Below are 19534 nucleotides of genomic sequence, written 5' to 3'. Positions count from 1 at the left end.
GTTGAATTCTAGTTGAAAATTGTGTTTCATTAAAATGCTTGCTCTTGATTCAGCCGGCAGACCTCTCCTGAGTCAGGGATAACTGTCTTCAGTTTGTATCCTGGAGACACTTACTTTTCTAATTAGGTGGTGAGTGGCATTTGAAGTTAACCTATTCAAATGTCAGAAAGGCTGTTAGTAGTCATGCCTGCTAATAAATACAGTTCAGACATTCTTAAAAGTTATAATTCAGTTCAAGGCCAACCTGGTCTACAAAGTGAGTCCCAGGACAGCCAGGGATATTATACAGAGAAAACCTGTCTCAAAAAACCCAAAAATCAACCCCCATCCTCCCCCAAAAAAGTTATAATTCTTCTAATAAACGATCCCTGGGATCTGAAAATCCAAAAGAGACTTTGTTTCAAGTGCATATAGCAATTATCCACATATTTATGAGTTCCAAGAACATGATCTAGGTTCCCTTTCCAGGTTAGTTAAAGGAGAATTTCTAGAAAAGCCAAGAACTTTAAATTAAATTAGGCTGAAAGAACTTGAAATTAAATTTTGAACGTAAGCTACAGGATATGCCTGGGTTTTGGAGACTGAAGGCCACTGGTTATGATGCAATTGGGTTACAGAGGAACATTAAAGCATACTGCTTTTAACAGAACAGATGAAATGGAAACCAATGTGTGATTATGTAAAAAATGAAATATTATTAAGTATAATAAATTATTATAGTAAAGAAATAAAATGCTGTGGGTATAAGTAAACAGCTTACCATTGGCATTTCTTATGTTCAAATCAAACATAAGTGCCTTCTATTGTGAAGAAGAATCAATTTTATAAAGCCATCAATGAAAGGGAGTCTCCTACATCAATTCCCATTGCTACTTTTACCCCATTGAACTTGAGTAACCATTTTGTTTGTTTGTTTTCATTCTGTTTCTAGTTTCCTTTTTGTGAGTATTGAAACTGGGGTCTCTATTTATGCTAGCCATTCTAACCTCCTGTATTACTTTAAAGATTTTTATGCTATTATTTTTAATTATGCATATAAATGTATGGGTTTCCAAAGTGACCAGAGGTAGCAGATACCCTGGAGCTGGCTTTAAAAACAGTTTTGAGTCTGCTGAGGTGAGTTCTAGGAACTAAATTCTGAACTTCCTAAGTGCTTTTTGTTGATTTGTTGTGCTAGGGCTCAAACCCAAGGCTTTTAGAAAGCCTATCAAGCTCTGTCTGCAGCCAAACATTCTTAGAAGTGAATTCTTGATTAAGCTTGAATTCATCTATGATAACTGTACCTGAAACAATCAAAGGCATGGAAAATGTTCATACTTTTGTGATAGTTTGGATTCTGATGGCTCCCTTTTTATCAATTATCTATATACAATCGGAAACTGCAGCAACTCATTGTCAAGTGTACTTCAAATTTTTTATTATGTGGTTTAATAAAATTATGTGGTCCACCCCACCATCACAATCTATTGCATAATCATAATGCATAGCTTAAGAATGTATTTTGTTGTGTGATTCTTCGATGCTTTAAACAAAACTAAGATGTTGCTGGGAAGAATTTGTAACACATTAGAGATCTCCTTTCAATGTGCATTGTACAAAATATTAATTATGTGAGAGACTATTTGTAAGACAGTTTTGTAGTCGAATACTGGAGAAATGCCAGACAGAATATCTTCCCTCATTTTGAAGATCCTTTGGAGGGCATATTCACCGAAGTAAAGAAGTTGCTTAACAATCGCCCACTACTGTCAGCTGCAGGCCTGCAGCAAGACTTCACATAGCGAGCAGCCAGAAGAAATGAGTGAATGGATGCGTGAGTGAACCAAGGTTGTAAACAATTCTTCACTGAAGAAACTTTAATGATTGTCCACTCAGAGAATCTTATACCAATTAATGAAAGATTACAGTAATCCTTTTTTTCCTATTAGCAAACAAGCAGAAAAATGAAGGAAGAAAAATAAAACAAACATGAAAATTCTACTTATGTTAAGAATTTTGTTATCACAAATATAAGAGAAAATCCAGAAGTTTCTTGGGAATGCCTCCCCCCCCCCTTTTTTTTGGATTTTTTTTTTTTTCGAGACAGGCTTTCTCTGCAGCTTTTGGTTCCTGTCCTGGAACTAGCTCTTGTAGACCAGGCTGGCCTCGAACTCACAGAGATCCACCTGCCTCTGCCTCCTGAGTGCTGGGATTAAAGGCGTGTGCCACCACCGCCTGACACCCCCCCTTTTTTAAAGTTAAGAATTCTTTTAATACAATCTTTTCTCATTTTATATAGCATATCTCCATTTCCACTCCTACCTCTCCTCCTGTTCCTCCCTTCCTCTCTCCCGAACCCCCCATCCACTCCTCAGAAAGAATAAGACATCCCATGAGAGTTAACAAAGTCTGACTCTCCACTTGGAGGCCAGGCCAAGGCCCTCCCCCCAGCCCAAGAGAGGGAGGAATGATAATATGAGCAAAGAGGTCAAGACCACAATGGTGATACTCACAGAAACAGCTGACTAGAGCTAGCGAGAGCTCACTGACTCTGGAGTGATAGAGAGGGAACCTGCATAGGACCAAGCTAAGCTCACTGAATGTGGGGGACAGTTGTGAGACTTGGGCAGTCTGTGAGGTCACTGGCAGTGGGACCAAAATTTATCCAAAGTGCTTGAACTGGAGTCTTGGATTTCCTTCTTTACATAGAGAAGATTTCAGAAGCAGTGTGAATGAACACCCCACTTCATAGAATACAGTGTCTCCTCATTCTCAACATTAGGACTTAGGATCAAAAGATACTTATCAGCAACCCTCTCTGGAAAATCTTGTATTGGAGAATTGCTAATATCTTTTGAAATCTATGATTTTAGTTTTTACAGCTGGAATTCACATGGCCATTTGTAAATGTTTCCATTTACTGATTTAGTGCAATAACGTATAAGAAATTATTGTATCAAAACACTAGGCAAATATGAAAGAGTGGACAGCTGGTATAAAAACACTTACAGAAAAATCAACCTATTTTTCTTTTACATGGACTGGTGTAAATTCCAGAGATGTGCACATTAATCCGAGAATGCACAGACTGTTATTTAATGCTGATTGAGTAACAACTATTTTCAACAATTACAAGTGAAAGAGCCTCAAATATATCACCTATCTATCAACTATTTTTCTTCCCACCCCGTCACTTTTTGTTGTTGTTATTTTGAGACAAGCTCGTCTTACTTATCAGAGACTGATCTTTAACTCATGATCATACTACTTCAGTCTCATGAGTGAGTTTCAGCTAGTAAACCATATGAAAATACAGAAGTAACCCATACATAGACCATGATACTGTCAAAGATTTTTCATGTCTTAGACACTGCTAGCAAGTTGCAATCCTTTCTTGAATGAAACAGAGAATTTCTCACTAATTTTTTATTAATACCTAGCATAAACATGAGTAAATATAATTTAATAAAATATATTTTAAAACATAATTAATATTTTTTCATTGTATTATCTAAAAACTCTTTTCTTTAAAATTCCAAGTACCAGTATAGATATTTCTAAGTTTTCTTAGAAAAACTTTGTTACTGTTACGATGTTCTTTTGAATATTTAAATTTTGTCCTTTGCATCACAGAACAGATGAAAAGATCTAGCATAATATATTTGCATGCTTACCGACCTACTTTTTAATTATATATGAAAAGCAACCAACCATAAATTTCAGAGAAAAAAAAAACCTTGCGCAGATAACTACACACACTGCCCTAAGGGAAAGGGCAAGAAAATGCACCAATACCTGTGGCTGACGTCTGACCTCATAGAGTGGTGAGGCCATGCACTTGGATAGACAAACACAAGGATTAGGATTTCCTTTTATTTCTTTACTCAACCACTGAATTCTTCACATGTTAAACACCAATCAGAATGAAATCTAACCCTCTTTTGTCTTTGGATTCCCACATGCCCTTTTAGCCTATTAAAATGAGTACAATGAATTGGGGTCTACGAGTATCTCCAGAGGAAAGGGATGCACTCCTACCTCCGTTATCCTTGAGATGCAGTGCTATCTTCGTGTCATCTGAAAGAGAAGGTGACCGTTATCACAGCAGAAAAAGATTTCAACGGTGCACAAATCTCTTACTTGGCAACTGTCTTACTCAAACACTTGGATTTTATACTTTAGAGACTAATTTCTAGCTCAGTGGGAAAACAGGATCCAACTTTACATGATACAGCAATAAAATTTATCTCAGAGATGGTTTAGGCTAAAATATTAGTAGCACATCTGACCCTCGATTCTGTGAGAATGATAAAAAAAATGTAGCTATAGCATGAAATAGATTTTTAACTTTCAAAAACAACTTACAATAGGACTTTATTTGAAATCAAGACTGAGATTATTACAAAGTAAAAGGAATAATTAGGATTTATCAATAGTTAAAGGTTTATCTTAATTTGTATCAGTAATGAATAAATTTATATCTGAATGGCTAAACAGGGGGCATAATGTTCCATTTCAAAAGTTATATTTTATTATGAAAGATAGAGTTTCAATTAAAGCACGTTTTTCACAATCTTTAGAATAATGACCCCAAATAATTTGAATTTAAGTATATGTTTCTTTTAAGAGAAACACAATGCAGTTGGCATTTGCCCTCCACCTCTATGTGTTCCACTTTATAATACCCACTTAAATTTCAATCAAGAGCTAAGGCTTAAAATTTTACTTCTTATTCCAAAGAAAGCAACATTTATGACAATAAGACATGAAACTATGCTCTTCCCTAAAGAAATATTCTGCCCCCTACTCCTTATTATACCATATAGAATAGAAAGTTATCAAATAATGACTATTATAGTTTTTCCACACATGAATTTTACCTAGGCATTAGCACTTTAGTAGTTCCTTCTTCTCCATAAAAGGAGGTTCAAGAACAACTTTGTTCAGTGTCTCTGTGACTGACTGCATTCAGGAAACACCACTGCATAACTGTATGTGAGTAAAATGATCTATTGTTCAGAATTTCATAACAATAGTCACTTATGTGCATATTTCTTTTGATTAATGTATCAAGATTGTAGTTTGATGACTATAAATTTAGCCACATGAAAAGAAGTGAATTTTTCTTTTCTAAGGGGAAAAAAAGAAGCCAGATTATGGATAATCACTAAGGCTTAACAAGAGGAACAGTATATATAAAGAATGCAGTGTGCTTTCTGCCCATGGTAACTCTGAATCTGAAAAATTTTTCGAGCATTTAATTAGCCAAACAATATTCTTTTTCTCCAGTAAGCAGGTGTTACCCAGCAATCTTTTCTTTCCTATAAAAACAAGCAAACAATCTTGTGGGCACCTTCCGTGGGCAGGCTGGTGGGCAGCTGGGATGTCACGGCTCTCCTGGTGGTGGTCAGGACCCTGAACTGCGTGGTGGTTGTGTGTGAGGTTGTGGTGGTTTGAGAACTCTCCGCTGGCTCTGCTCTCTCACACATCTTCTCCTTTGACTGAAAGGAGACAAAGAAGTGAAAATCAGCAGGCTGAACACATTTTGTCTTTTAAACTTACATCAAAGAAATCATACTTAAACTACAAAACAGCTCAAATTGATGTCAAGAGTAAATTATTTTTGTGTCAGACTCTTCATAGATTTTGCTAATTTATGAAGTATATAAGATAAGAGAGGAGGAGGATGCAACAAATTACACACATCTGCAGATATTTGGAGTCACAATTTCACCTGTGTTTAACCTTCTGTACCATTCTTTATCTTACCTTTTTTAATTTTATAGAAATATCTATGAAATATGTAACATCAAAAGGCGAAATAAGTTAAAGTTAGAAGAAAAGCGTGTACCTATAGAAAAGGTTTCACACCTCTTTGGGTCTACAAAGCGACAATGTTATATCTTAGGCATTCCCTCTTTGCTCTAGGCTATTGTACAACCTCAAAATTAATCTTTTCCAGGTTGAAGAGAAATTTTAAATTTTGTTTTCTCTCATGAAATATCCAAAACCACATAGATAAATCTTTCATTTAAACCCAGTCTAATTCTTCTTAGCAGGGCTCTACAGAAGATACCAGAAGAAACACACTTCATTTTTTTTTTAAAATTTATAACCTACAAAAATAAATCCCAGTTTTCACTAGTAAGGACTCTTATTCTAGAGCTAGAAGTTGATGTTGTGAACATCCTCTTTGTGCTTCAAAGATTTCATTGCTCTGATAAAAGGTGGCTGCTCTAAATATGGGCAGTACTCATGACATATTTGGAAACTTTTAGTAAGTAACTGTCTTGTCATGAATGGAGAATGAAGAATCTTTTCACAGTGAATGAAGAGTTTTTGTAAAGATGCTTTATCATTAGTCAGATATACTATAGGTTTAGGTTTATTCTCTGCTCAGATTACTGCATTATCTCAGCTTCAAAGATTCCTTTAGCTCTGACTCCTCCCCAGCTATAATCCACAATGTCTGATATTCAGATAGAAATCTCTAGAACTGTTCTCAAAGCTCGTGTATCTTACTTCTTTCCATATGTACTTTACACTGAGATTCTTCTCCCTTGAATATACAATAATTGCTCTGTTTTAATGTCCTTTCATCTACCACCGCCACCTAACTTTTCAGTACCTTTAGGTATCACATATTTTAAGCACCTTTTTGGAAAATACCCTATTCTGCACAAAGCAAAAGTACTTCCTTAGCCTTGCACATGACAAAGGCAGGCAGGACAGAACAGTCATCCCCAAACTCCACAAACTAATCAGCATTCTCACTCCGAAAATCAACAGTGCCTGGAAATGGTTTCGCATATGGATAATCATATGTTCAAAGGCCGTGGTACCAGCTCACTCTACTTAACAACAACAATCCCAGAGTAATTCTCCCTGTTATGCCCTGGGTTCACCTTTCATTTCCTTGATGAAAGAGGCCATCAGTAGGATTTCTTTACAAATCAAACTTGTTTCTGCCTGAGCATATCCCCCTTCCTTCTATTCTAGAGGACAGCTATCATGCCTCATATTTTTTCCAGCTGCATTCAATTCAGTTCACTCCCTTGGGTTTTGTGAACTTGGTATTTGGATATTGTTTTTTTCTTTTCAACATCAGTCATGTGTAATTCTCTGATGACTTGTTACTGCTAACAATCTAACATAAGGTAAGTATGCCTAATCTTTCACTCTATCTAGACCCCCACTGCTCCACCATACATCCTGGCACTGAATTATTCTACTTTTCCATCTAGTCATATTCAGACTTCCTAGGAGTTTGGTTTACCTGGATCATCTCAAACTCTCAGTTTCTCCACTTAATTACAATTTTACTGCTCCATGTCTAACTCGGAATTTTTCCTATCATGTTTCTGTATATCTCCATATTTACTAACTCTCCCAAAGGAAACCTATGGGTAATCCACATTAGTGAACACAGAGGCCCACTCTCGGTTTCTGTGATGCTCATCTTCTGACTCCTCTCTTACAGCTCCCTTGCTTCCTTCTTATTCTACCTCCCTTTAGCTTTGCAACTTTTGTGTATATTTCTTGACCTTCACTTTCACTCTGTGTTTTCTTATGCACTTCCATCTCTATGTCCAGAGTTTCATTTAACATCTTGATATTGAATGTTTACAAATCTGCATCTCAAGTTGACCTTCTTCTCTTGAAAGCCAAGCTCAAACATTCATCTGTTGAAAAGACATATGCAGGTGGATGTCCCAGACATCTTAAAATAAAGAAGTCTAGGATTGAATTTGCTGTCTATTGCTCTTACTGAGTTAATAAACAATCCTGTGTTTAAGGTAAAATCTTGGATTTGGTTTGCTTTTGCATTTACAAAAGAAGAAGGCTGTGTATATAATGTAAATTTCAAAAGAGTATTAGAAATTTCACAAAATAAAGAAAATCTCTAAACATGCTTCTTTATTACCTTTCCATCATTCCTCCCCAGATAAAACCCTATCTGCTCAAAGGGAACAAAATACATTAAGTAACACTGAAAACTCAAATATAAAAGCAGAGTTGGCCCAGAGGAACAAATGACAATACCAATGTTGCTTAAAGGAGACCAACCTTGCATCAACAGTAGATAGGATGAGCTGGATTTGGTGAACTTGTGTACTTAACTGTGAGGAAAGGACTGCTTACCACACAAAGTTAGTGATGTGGATAATTTAATTGTAGAAAAGAGGAACCATGGATTATTACAGAATGCATCAGATTCTGACCTTTAGTACCCACAGTCTAGAAAGCATGGTAAATTATCCACCACTGTACCCAGGAGACTTTTCTCTGCCTTGTAAGGCTTCTGGAGCAAGAAAGCTAAAATATCTGGATCATATTCTGAACTTTTACACAATTATGAACATTAATTTCAAGTATCTTTTTGAGGAAACTGTGGTTACATGAATGTGTCTTATACCAGCTTGGCACACAAGCTAGAGTTATCTGAAAGGAGGGAACCTCAGTTGAGAAAATGCCTTTATAAGATCTGCTGTAGGGCATTTTCTTATTTATGAGTGGTGATAGGTGGGAGAGGGTCCAGACCGTTGCAGGTGATGCCATTCCTGGACTGGTAATCTTGGGTTCTATAAGAAAGTAGGTTGAGCATGCCATAGGGTAAAAGCCAGTAAGCAGGACCCTTCCACAGCCTGTGTATCAGCTCCTGCCTTCAGGTTCCTGCCCTGTTTCTGCTATGGAAATGTAAGTCAAATAAAGCTTTTCCTCCCTCCTCAGCTTGCTTTTTGGTCATTGTGTATCACTACAGCACCAGAAACCCTAACAAAGACAATGAGCAAAACAAGGGTCTGAAAACACAACTGGATTTGTCAATGTGTTCTATGGAAATGTGTCATAGAACTGAGATAATTGAGATAGATGATGGTTCATGTAAAATGCTCTAATTCCCCAAGTGAATAACAAAATCCAGATTAAAGCATCCACAGTAATAGTGCTTTTAAAAGCAAGCTCAGCAATGTTGGTCAGTTTGTTGGTTGAGATTTTACACGGGGTTTCACCATGTTTCTTAGGTTAGCCTCAAATTCATATCCTACTGCTTGTTAGATTACATGTATATCATGTTGACTTTCAAGAGTGTTACTTTTGTTTATTTATCTTAAATTTTATTTTATAATATTGGGATCTGACTGAGGGCCTCACATGCTGAGGTGCATTTTGGGCCGCAGAATGTTCTCAAAAGAGCATTTCTCAAGACCTCTATGAGCTATCCAAACTCAAGTGTATTTTCACAATGCTCCTAGTAACCCACGATATTCCTAGTGGTTCCTTTTTTATCACTGGGGTTTGACTAGAGTCACTAGATGAGAAAATTTGTATGTTATTGTTAATTGCCATTAAAATTTATATTTTAAAATTCAATGAAAGAGGGATCTGGAGAGATGACTCAGTGGTAAAGAATGCACACTGTCCTTAAATAAAGCTGAAGCTTCAATCCCATCACCCACAGCAGAAGGTTCACTACTTCCTGCAACTCTCTCTTAATGGAGGTACCTGCTGCCCTCTTCTGGCCAATGTGAGCATAACATGCATGTAGTGCACATATATTCATACAGATACTCACATTTAATAGGGACAAGAAATACTTAATGCACATATAAAACTTAGGGAACTCTGAAATGACTAACAGTAAGATTCGGGAAAACTTTAGTCAAGTTAAAATTGCTTTTTCATGTAAAAAAACTAATAATCACATTACCCACGTCTTGCTTATTACAGCATAGCAAGTTCACTACAATCAATCTTTCCCTCAAACCATTACTTTGCTATGATATTAAAAGAGGAGCAATGACTACTTAAAAGATAAAAAAGAGGAAATATTTAGAAAATCTGCTTTTTTGTGCATATATATTCAATCCTGGATCTCCAGATCCCTATATCGGTACCTAGTGCTGGAAGCTCTCATGAAACACTCCAATCCCCTATTCCTTCATCCTTCTTTTCTTCATGACAATAACAGTATGTCTTGAAAGGAGGGTAAGAATAGAGTGTGGTGATACATGCAAGCCATTAGCCCTGATGATTGGCATATATTAAGGATTCACTTTCAGTGTTTTGAGTTTTATTAAAGAACCCCATTAGACACCACCCTAATAAGTGGCAATGTCATGAGCTATGTAAAACTGGTGCCAGTGATTTACGGCAGAACACACCTGTACTTCTTCCGGACATCCACTGTCCACCCAGTCCTGCCGGTGGCGATCGAATCCACTGGAGCATCTTCAAAGACCCATTGTTGGAGAGAGGAAGCATAGCATGTAGGGAGGGGAACAGAAAGAAAAAGACTGGTAAATAGACAGTTATCAGATTTCTAGCCTTGTATAGCCTCAATGTACCATTCACCGAGTGACTTCACTCACTGAATCCCTGCTCCAGGGTCAGCATCTCACAGAGCAAGCCATCACTCCCAACTCCTCCCACACTACACAACGCTGGTGTAACCCTAAGCAAAATAAACAAATCGCTATTACATAATGTTGGATTGCTTTCCCTCGTTTTCCCAGTTATTCACTAAAATAAATGCATAGAAATCATTTGTAGTCATCATTTTAAAAATATTTCTTATTCATTTATTTATGTATCCCCATCTCATAAACACTCGATTGTGTAGTAAACTCAAAGGTTTAAAGTCTTCAAACAGCTTCCATGGGATAACCTTTAAACTAATGATTCTCAACCATCCTAATGTTGCAACCCTTTAATACAGTTCCTCATGTCATGGTGACCCCCAATCATATAATTATTTCCATGGCTACTTCATAACTGTAATTTAGCTATGGTTATGAGTCTTAATGTAAATATCTGGTATGCAGGATATCTGATATGCTACTTTTGTAAAGGGCCATTTGGCCACAAAGGGGTTGTAAGTCACAGTTTGAGAACCAACACGTTATTCCCTGGTATAACCTGCTCGATTAAAAGGTGATCTTAACTCTTGACTGTACAAGAGAGACTATGCTGATAATGTGACGTGTTAGGAATGTCAGTTAGTTCCAGGATAGATTCCTGGTCTGTTCTGAATAGGTTGAGTTCTGGAGACCTTGAGCCTGAGATACAAATGAGATTTAAGGCAGCCATTCATCCCTGCCGGACTGATCCTCAAGGCGAACCCTAGACATCAAAGCAGGGCGAGCTTCTTATGTTGTCACACATTGCTGTCAAGAGAACAACTGGAAGCTACTCCTAGTCTCACAAGGTTTGCTGGGCTATGTCCTATGAATCTTTTCCCAATCCTACTTCTAATTCATTTTCTTTCCCTATAATAAGTGGCAACCTTATTATAACAACTTTTCTGTGCCATGTAAGTCTCTCCAGTGATCTTGAGTGTGTTTGAAGGAAATGTTCAGCTATGCATGATTAGGTCACTCCAAAGATGTCTGATTTGGCAAGTATCACATCAATAAAATCGTGTTCAGAGTCTTTCCCTCAATGGGAATACTTTTCTGTCTGTTTTATCTGGCCTTTACAGCACATTCGTTGTTAAGACCCAGCAGTTTCAACCCAGAGCATGACCCAAAGAAGCTTCGTAAAGTGCTGTGACCAACTGTTTTACTCTTCTTCTTCCCTCATAAAACAGTTCATTTACCTTTACCTTTTTAAATAATAATTTTGGTGTGTTATGTGTATATGTGTGTGTGTCTGTGTGTGGTATATATGTGTAGTATGTGTTTATGCGTGCTTGTGGGTGTGCAGGCCTGGGACACACAGGGGCTAGAAGAGGATGACAGGTGTCCTGTTCTGTCATTCAAACAAACTTTCTCACTGAACCAGTAATGAGGCTGGTGGCCATCAACCCCCAGAAATCTGTAGAGGTAGCTCCAACCTCCCAAAGCACTAAGGTTACAGGTGCATAAGTGACTCCACTCAGTTTTTGTCAAGAATTTGTGGGATTTGAACTCAGAGCCTTAAATCTGTATAATAGTGTTCTTACCACTGATTCATCAACCCAGTTCCCAGTTACTCATGACTTAATGGCTAAATTTGATTGAGATCATTTTAAATTGAAGTCAGACTATCATACTGATTATATCTAATATATCTGACTCTTAAAATCTTTTTGCATAGAAATTTAAATTAGTTTTGTCAGTCTATTGGTATTAAGGATATTTATACTCCCCTTAATTTTAATAATTGAATATATATTTATAGTTAAGAATGTGGTGCTGTATTTTAATCTAAACGGAATTTATTTACTTAGCAAAATAAATGTCATCCAATTCTTACTTAATATTTATTATGGTTTTAATTTGCAACTGTTCTTTTGGTCTTTGTTTTGAAATAAGTTCACATTACGGCTTTTTCTAAGAATCCTCACCAGAGACAAGGTTCTGCCCAAGAGAGCATAATTCAATTCAATGGAATGTGAAAACAACCTTTCTGTCAGCAAGACAGACCATATTTATCATTCTCTCCAGACTGACCCATTGAAAGATCAACCCATTGGATTCTGTGTTATACCAAACACCTGCATTGAACAAGCTCAAGGGTGGCATAAAGGTCCATGTGAGCGTTGGCATCCTGATGCTGCGGATCTTTATGTGGCTGTAGCTTTTTTTTTCCTTTTTTGTTTTGAGCTCTACCTTTTCCTCTGCTCACCTCCCTACCTCTCCCCTCCCCTTCAACACTCTCCTAAAGTCCCCATGCTCCCAATTTAATCAGGAGATCTTGTCTTTTTCTACTTCCCATGTAGATTAAATCTATGTATGTCTCTCTTAGGGTCCTCGCTGTTGTCTAGGTTCTCTGGGATGGTGATTCATGGGCTGCTTTCCTTTGCTTTATGTTGCTGTTGCTCAATGACACTGTGGGATGTGGTGTTTATTTATTTCTGGGTTAGTGAGATGGCTGCTGTACCTTCTTATCTGTCACCTGTTTAAATATTAAAGAATGTGTTAATACTTACTTTTGGAAGCTATGAATATAGCAATTTTTTGAAAAAAGAAAAAGTCCTTAAGAGTTGCTTGATCACTAGTATTTACAGATAATTTTAAAATGTAGTTTGTTTTAATATACTCTTACTTAAAAGTTTCACTTGGATATACTAATTTAACTTATAATAAACTTGTACCAAATCTTAACAATTGTGACACAGGCTAATTTCTTAACTTAGAAAAAATAGTCATTTCATTTGCTAAATTTACCAGGGAAAAAAACAGAATACACAGTTTCCTTGATTTATTAAACAATCCTCAAGTTATAGTGTGTGAAATTAAGTTCTGTGTGAAGTCAATTAAGTAACTCATTTTGTTTATTTATTCACAGTTCATTTCCTAATAATTTTTCTGTAGTTTATGAAAATTGGGAAGGACTGAGGATTTGCTTTGGAAATGGCCAAAACTAGGACCAGGTAGGCTGCTCAATGAGGTAAGGGCTTTCCAATCAAGTGTGAAGATCTGAGTTGAGGTACCCAGCACTTAGGAAACAGTGGGTGATGTAGGCTGGGTCCCCAGTCACAGTGCCAGGAAAGTACAGATTGGGTTAGACTGGCCCATGCACAGCTGGAGAAAACATGTTGAAAATGAAGGATATGAGCTAGACTTCATCTTAGCAACATTTTTGTTGCTTTTAAATGCTCGATTATATTGTGACAAATTGGAATTCAATTTCCTTCAGTTGTCTGTATTGCTGTGTGTCCACTCAAAAGCTATTACTTCAGTACTAAAAACATTTCCCTGAGGCTTGATGGCTGGCTTGTCTAGTTGAATCTGTTAGGCGATGATTCAGACAGGAAAAGAGTGATTAAGGAAGACATTCAACACTGACCTCTGGTATCTACATTCATGTGTGCAATCAGGTGCACATGTGCCTGCATGCACATGATACATATGTACCTACAGACATACCTACATGGAAACTGGTAAAACTGAGGTCTTCTTTTCTGATTTTACTTTATATTTACTGATATAAATAGTATCCAACAGCAATCGGTACATGTATGCTATGTAAATTTAAATGATTTCTAAACTGTATGAAAATAAAAGGAAAGCACTCTGGGGAAGACTTTCCCGTCTCCATTGAGACACTTTTTAGCCTTCTCTGTCTCTTCAACACAGTCCTACAAAGAGTGACCCTGGCCGTGGCGTGTCTTCTTAGTATGTAGATTTTCCAACATTTTAACAGTGTTAATCTGCAATGCCTGCTAACTGAGTGAACTGAGCAAGATTCTCTGGCAACCGGAACTCAGTCGTTTCCACTGTAAGCAAGCATTTCCCTTCGTTACTCATTTCAAACAGACATTCAGAAATTACTGTTTTCCTGTAGGCTGTGACCAGGACCAATGACCACTTCTCCAGTCCACCTATTGCAACCCACCCTTGTCTGTGCCCATCACAGCCAACAGAAGCAAACGGCTTGCCTTTGGCTGCTATTGCTATGTTCTTTCACACTGCAGAAGTCTGGAATACCCAATTAGTCGATCCAAAATGCAAGCCTTCTCTCCGCTCAGAGAGATACCCTTCTCCCATCAACTTTGTCAGCACATCCTGCTCCGAGGGCCTCAATACGGAGTACAAGTATCAATGTTACAATTGGCTGTGCTCGATTGATCCTGCCAGGCTTTCAAGAAAGCATGATTCAAAGTAAGGTGTTTGAATTAGAACTTTTTCTAAGGTGTGTTTTCCTCTCTATTCTTTTCAGATTTGTCTGTGTGTGTGTGTGCAGGCAGGCATGACTGTGCATGCACATTTGGCGAATGTATGTGCCTGTGGAGGTCAGAGATATCAAATCCCCCTGGAGCTGAAGCTGGAATTGCAAACGATTCTGAGCTTCCTGGCTGAGATGCTGGGAACAGAACTTGGATCCTCCCTAGAGCAGCAAGCACTCTTAACCACTGAGCCATTTCACCACCCCACAATTTCCCTTACTTAACAACAACAACAAAAAGATTCTATTGTATTGTGACAACTGGAATTTGTTTTTGTTTTTGTTTTCTTTCAATTGTCAGCTTTGTCTGCTGCATTTCCACTACCAAGATATTACATAGGTAGCAAAGATAAGTAAGATATTCCACATTGCTATGGTAAAGCAGGCATTCACACACACACACACACACTTATATATTTATTTGAAATAAAGTGATATCACAATATGGGTTAATTCAATTAAATTCATTAACATATTTATCTACCACCTCAAATAGTTTAATTTTAGACTGAAAAATTTGAAATTTTATCTTTTCTAATGATTTAAAAACTATGCAATAGTCTATTACTTTAGTAGTAGCTTATACAACAAACACCCCAGTATTGTCTTCCCATCTGATTGGAATTTTGCTATTTTTCTTTTCTAAGTTTATTTCCCCATCTATAAAAGAAGCAGGAGACATGGCATAATCATGAGAAGCAAAAGCAAAGGACTTGCTTTTATGGTAATGATCTAGAAAACGCTGTTTTTAATACTTGAATGATAGCAATATAGTAGGCATGCAGGAAATCAGACACCCGTGAAGAGAATTTCCTCTTACCGGCAAAATTGATAAAATATTTAAGAATTTGTCCTATGTATCATATTACTGTCGAATGCACATCTTATAAAGTATATAGTTAATAGTATAAAATCCTTATCACATGGGAGAATTGGCACCACAGACTCTTAAGAGAGAGATCAAAGCTTTTCCACCTAGACCCAATGAAATAGAGGCTACACAGTTTGGAAAATATTCCCCAAATATTCTTTTTTTTTTTTTGGTTTTTCAAGACAGGGTTTCTCTGTGGCTTTGGAGCCTGTCCTGGAACTAGCTCTGTAGACCAGGCTGGTCTCGAACTCACAGAGATCCACCTGCCTCTGCCTCCCGAGTGCTGAGATTAAAGGCGTGCGCCACCACCGCCCGGCTCAAATATTCATTTTTAGGAACCTTGAACAACTGTTCCCAGTTTTAGTATTTCCAAGTTACTCTCTTCTTAGCCCCACGTAGTTCTGAGCTCCTAGAGAGCTACATTTCAAAGCCCTCCCTGCTTTCATTCAGTATCAATGATGTGTTGATTTAAGTGGTTCTTCCAAGACATGATAAAGGAACTCCACTAGCAAGGTGACCCGGAAAACAAGGTTCTTCTTACCTACAGCATCTATCAAATCAAGAGATCAGGTATAAACCTCATCATACTTCTGTTTATTTCACTAAGAAATAGTTTCAGAAATAGGATTACTTTTGCAAGGAGAGTCTATATTGTTGGTGGAAATCAACTATTAATGCACACATTAGGGAAGCTAAAGGAGTTTAGATAACTCAAATCACAGCAATTTTGTTTCTAAAAGCTCTCACACAGACACACGATAAACAGAATGATTTGGTTCAAAACTAATGTGAAATATTATTTTTTGAAATCTTAGAGGGTGTAAGCTTAGAAAGTAGATCATAAAGTTTAAAATGTCAATCTTTATCATTAATACTTTTAATTTAGAAAAATGAATGATGTGCCATTTTTACTATGCGGTATTTCTGTTTTCTTAGTTGGCTTAAGTGTAGTATTAAAATTTTATCCCCAAAATATCTTAATTCAACAAACGTGATGTTTAAAGTTCTCATGGCACACATTTCTGGGAGAGACAGGATTACAGAAGAATCTATCAGGAAGTTAGTCAGCAGACAATATTGCAAGACAAATTGTGGAATTTTACCTTGATACATAAGAATGTGACTTATTCTTTTAATGCATTGTTAATTGTATAGAACCAGGTTTGTTACATTCTCATACATGTATTTAAGGTACTGTGACCATATTCAGATTCCCTATTGCTCTTTCTTATCATTTTCCTCTCTTCTCTCCTCCTCTTCCCACTCTAAAGCCTTATATGTTTTCTTTGAATTAAGTTCTTGATGTTAACTATAGCTTACAGTCATAGTTCAATGTAAATAAACATAGTTCCCTGCAGAATTCAGGAAAGTTTCTCTGAGTGAGAATTTTAGTGGAAAATAGGGATGAAATCACCTGGTATTGGATAGCAGGGGATAGCAGGTGCCATTCATATATGGAATGGAGCATACACACACACTCACACACACACACACAGAGAGAGAGAGAGAGAGAGAGAGAGAGAGAGAGAGAGAGAGAGAGAGAGAGAGAGAGAGAGAGAAACTGATCATACAGTAGTAAAGGCTCAATCTTTTTCCATGTCTTGAATATACAGTAACTTTAATATATATTTGTCAAACATAACATGAGGTATTCACCCTTCCTATTCTGCTATGTCAGAAATCCCCACTATTCATGTCCTCCAAAGAATGGTTAAAGAAACCTGCCTCTTGTTAATTCACCATTCACTGATATGTTTTTTCCACAAGGAAAGAAAAAAATATTTTCACAATCGACTTTTCATGCTGGAGTTCTCCTTGCCATGTCCCCCACTAAGGCCTAGACTGCTCTGAGCTTCACAGCAGGCAAGAAGCAACACCAGGAGTGACCAACACTCAGGCTTATTGGTATTAGCTTAACCCTTTCAGAAACCGTTCTGGTTAAAGGCCACTGCTCATGTTGGCAAAATGATCTCAATTTCGAGTTTTCAGAGCCTTGAGAGAGTGATGACCATGTGAGAGCTGATTGAAATGTGCTTCAAATCGCGATGCAGGGAAACAATGTAAGTTTTACACACAGCAGTTCACTAAGCCCAGATGAGGGAAAAGGACTCAGATGTTAACTTCTGGTATGTTTACATCAAAGTAATTGGGATTATTTGATTTAGGATATTTATTAAATTAAATTATTTGGTATATCTCATCATTAAGTACTGCTCAGGAAATATACAAGATTAAAATATTTCTTCATTAGGAAATAGTAAAAATCTATTTGAAGAAAATAATCTGAGAAAAAGACTGCGATACATTTTTGTTGATAATTTTAATATGCACCTCTGTTCTCCACTGAACTGAACTGAAAAGCGCTGCTTCTCCCGGTGAAACAGCTGCTTAGTGGGTAAATGATGCAAGTTTGACTTTTGTAATGAGTGCAAGGATCCTTCATTACAAAGCATCCTGTCTTCCATAATTTTATAAGTCCAAGCCCCTTGCATAAATATTGACTTTACTTTTTGTTTTTCCTTTCTTTTTAAACCAGTAGAGAAATAGTGAAGAATGTCTCAGTGGATTTCAGGCAGGTAGTCAATTGCATAAGAATGTGTTACAAATGTAAAGCAAGGACTTCGAGAAATTTTCATTCCTGTCAAAATGGATTACTCCAAGGAGGTTGGGGACAGAGACCGGCAGAGCTCCTGTGCTCACTGCTTAGCCAGTCTAGCTGAACAGTGAACTCCAGGCCAGTCTAGCTGAGAAGTGAACTCCAATCTAGTCTAGCTAAGCAGTGAACTCTAGTTTCAGATTATATCCCTGTTTCTAAACACAAGGTGGAAAACCATTGAGGAAAATGTCTGGTATAAACCTGTGGTATGTACACATAGAATGCCCAACACAGAAGGCTCAAATGCTTTTTAAAATATTATTTGAGAAATATGCTTAAAATAATTTTCTGTATATTCTGAAACTAAGCTTTTTGTGATTTTTCTGTTTTATTTTATTTCCGAAGATCCACATGATACATAAACACACTTTCTGTTCCATTTTTTTTCTTTTTAACATTCTTGTTGCAATCTACTGCATAGTTGGCATCATGTTCTCCACCCCATGATTAAGACCCTCAGCTTTAAAACACTGTCCAATAAGTATGTTAAAATATAAATGAATCTATTCCTTCATAGTCATTCCATGAATTCTTTTTGACTAGCCATTTTATTAGAAATTTACAGAAAATGGGGGGTTTGTGTGGTCACACAGGCCTTTAATCCCAGCACCGTGGAAGCAGAGGCAGAAGGGTCCTTCTGAATTCTATGCTAACCTTGTTTATATAGAAAGTTACAGGACAGCCGGAGGTATACAAATTGAGACTCTGTCAACAAACAAACATAAAAAACAAAAACAAAATAAACAACATAAATTTACAGACAAGAGGCACCAGGAGAGACATCACTGGGGTGAGTGAGTTTCTGACCGCAGCAGCAGCCCCGGACATGGAACTCAGACACCCCTCCTACACTTCCTGGTCATCCTCAGGGGCTACTCTGCCCAATACCTCCTCTCTCTTCCTATCCCACCCAGCTTGCACCCACAACCCTCTCCACCCCCTCCGTCTGACCCCCTTCCCTCTTTGACCACATAACATCTCCCAGCCCAGCCTGTTCGGGCTCTAGGACCGAATCCGAATCAGCAGGGCAAACGGGAGGGTGCTAGCTCCTTTGTCCCCACTAGCCTGCCTGCAGCAAGCTAGGTAGGTCCTTTGTTCACGAGACACCTAGCAGCAAGGAGTTCCGTCCGGTCCAGGCACCAGGAGAGACAACACTGGGGTGAGTGAATTTCTGACAGCGGCAGCAGCCCAGGACAGGGAACTCAGACACCCCTCCTACACTTCCTGGTCATCCTCAGGGGCTACTCTGCCCGATACCTCCTCTCTCTTCCTATCCCACCCAGCTTGCATCCACAACCCTCTCCGCCCGCTCCGTCTGACCCCCTTCCCTCTTTGACCACATAACATCTCCCAGCCCAGCCTGTTCGGGCTCTAGGACC

General features: G+C 37.7%; 1 protein-coding gene across 1 annotated transcript in view; it reads right to left on the bottom strand.

The window, feature by feature from the left end:
• Positions 1-19534, bottom strand: part of Plxdc2 (plexin domain containing 2) — a 403081-nt gene that overhangs the window by 40987 nt on the left and 342560 nt on the right. Inside the window, exons 10-12 of the mRNA XM_050152598.1 lie at positions 10143-10209; positions 5333-5480; positions 4018-4056 (exon numbers count right to left, since the gene is read on the bottom strand). Of these exons, the coding sequence (XP_050008555.1) occupies positions 4018-4056; positions 5333-5480; positions 10143-10209 (254 nt within the window). The remainder of the gene's footprint in view (positions 1-4017; positions 4057-5332; positions 5481-10142; positions 10210-19534) is intronic.

Source organism: Alexandromys fortis, unplaced genomic scaffold (assembly GCF_014885135.2).
Source record: "Alexandromys fortis isolate MF-2015 unplaced genomic scaffold, M_Fortis_MF-2015_v1.1 scaffold_54, whole genome shotgun sequence".
Classification (NCBI taxonomy): Eukaryota; Metazoa; Chordata; class Mammalia; order Rodentia; family Cricetidae; genus Alexandromys; species Alexandromys fortis.
This window is presented reverse-complemented; position numbering and strand designations above follow the sequence as displayed.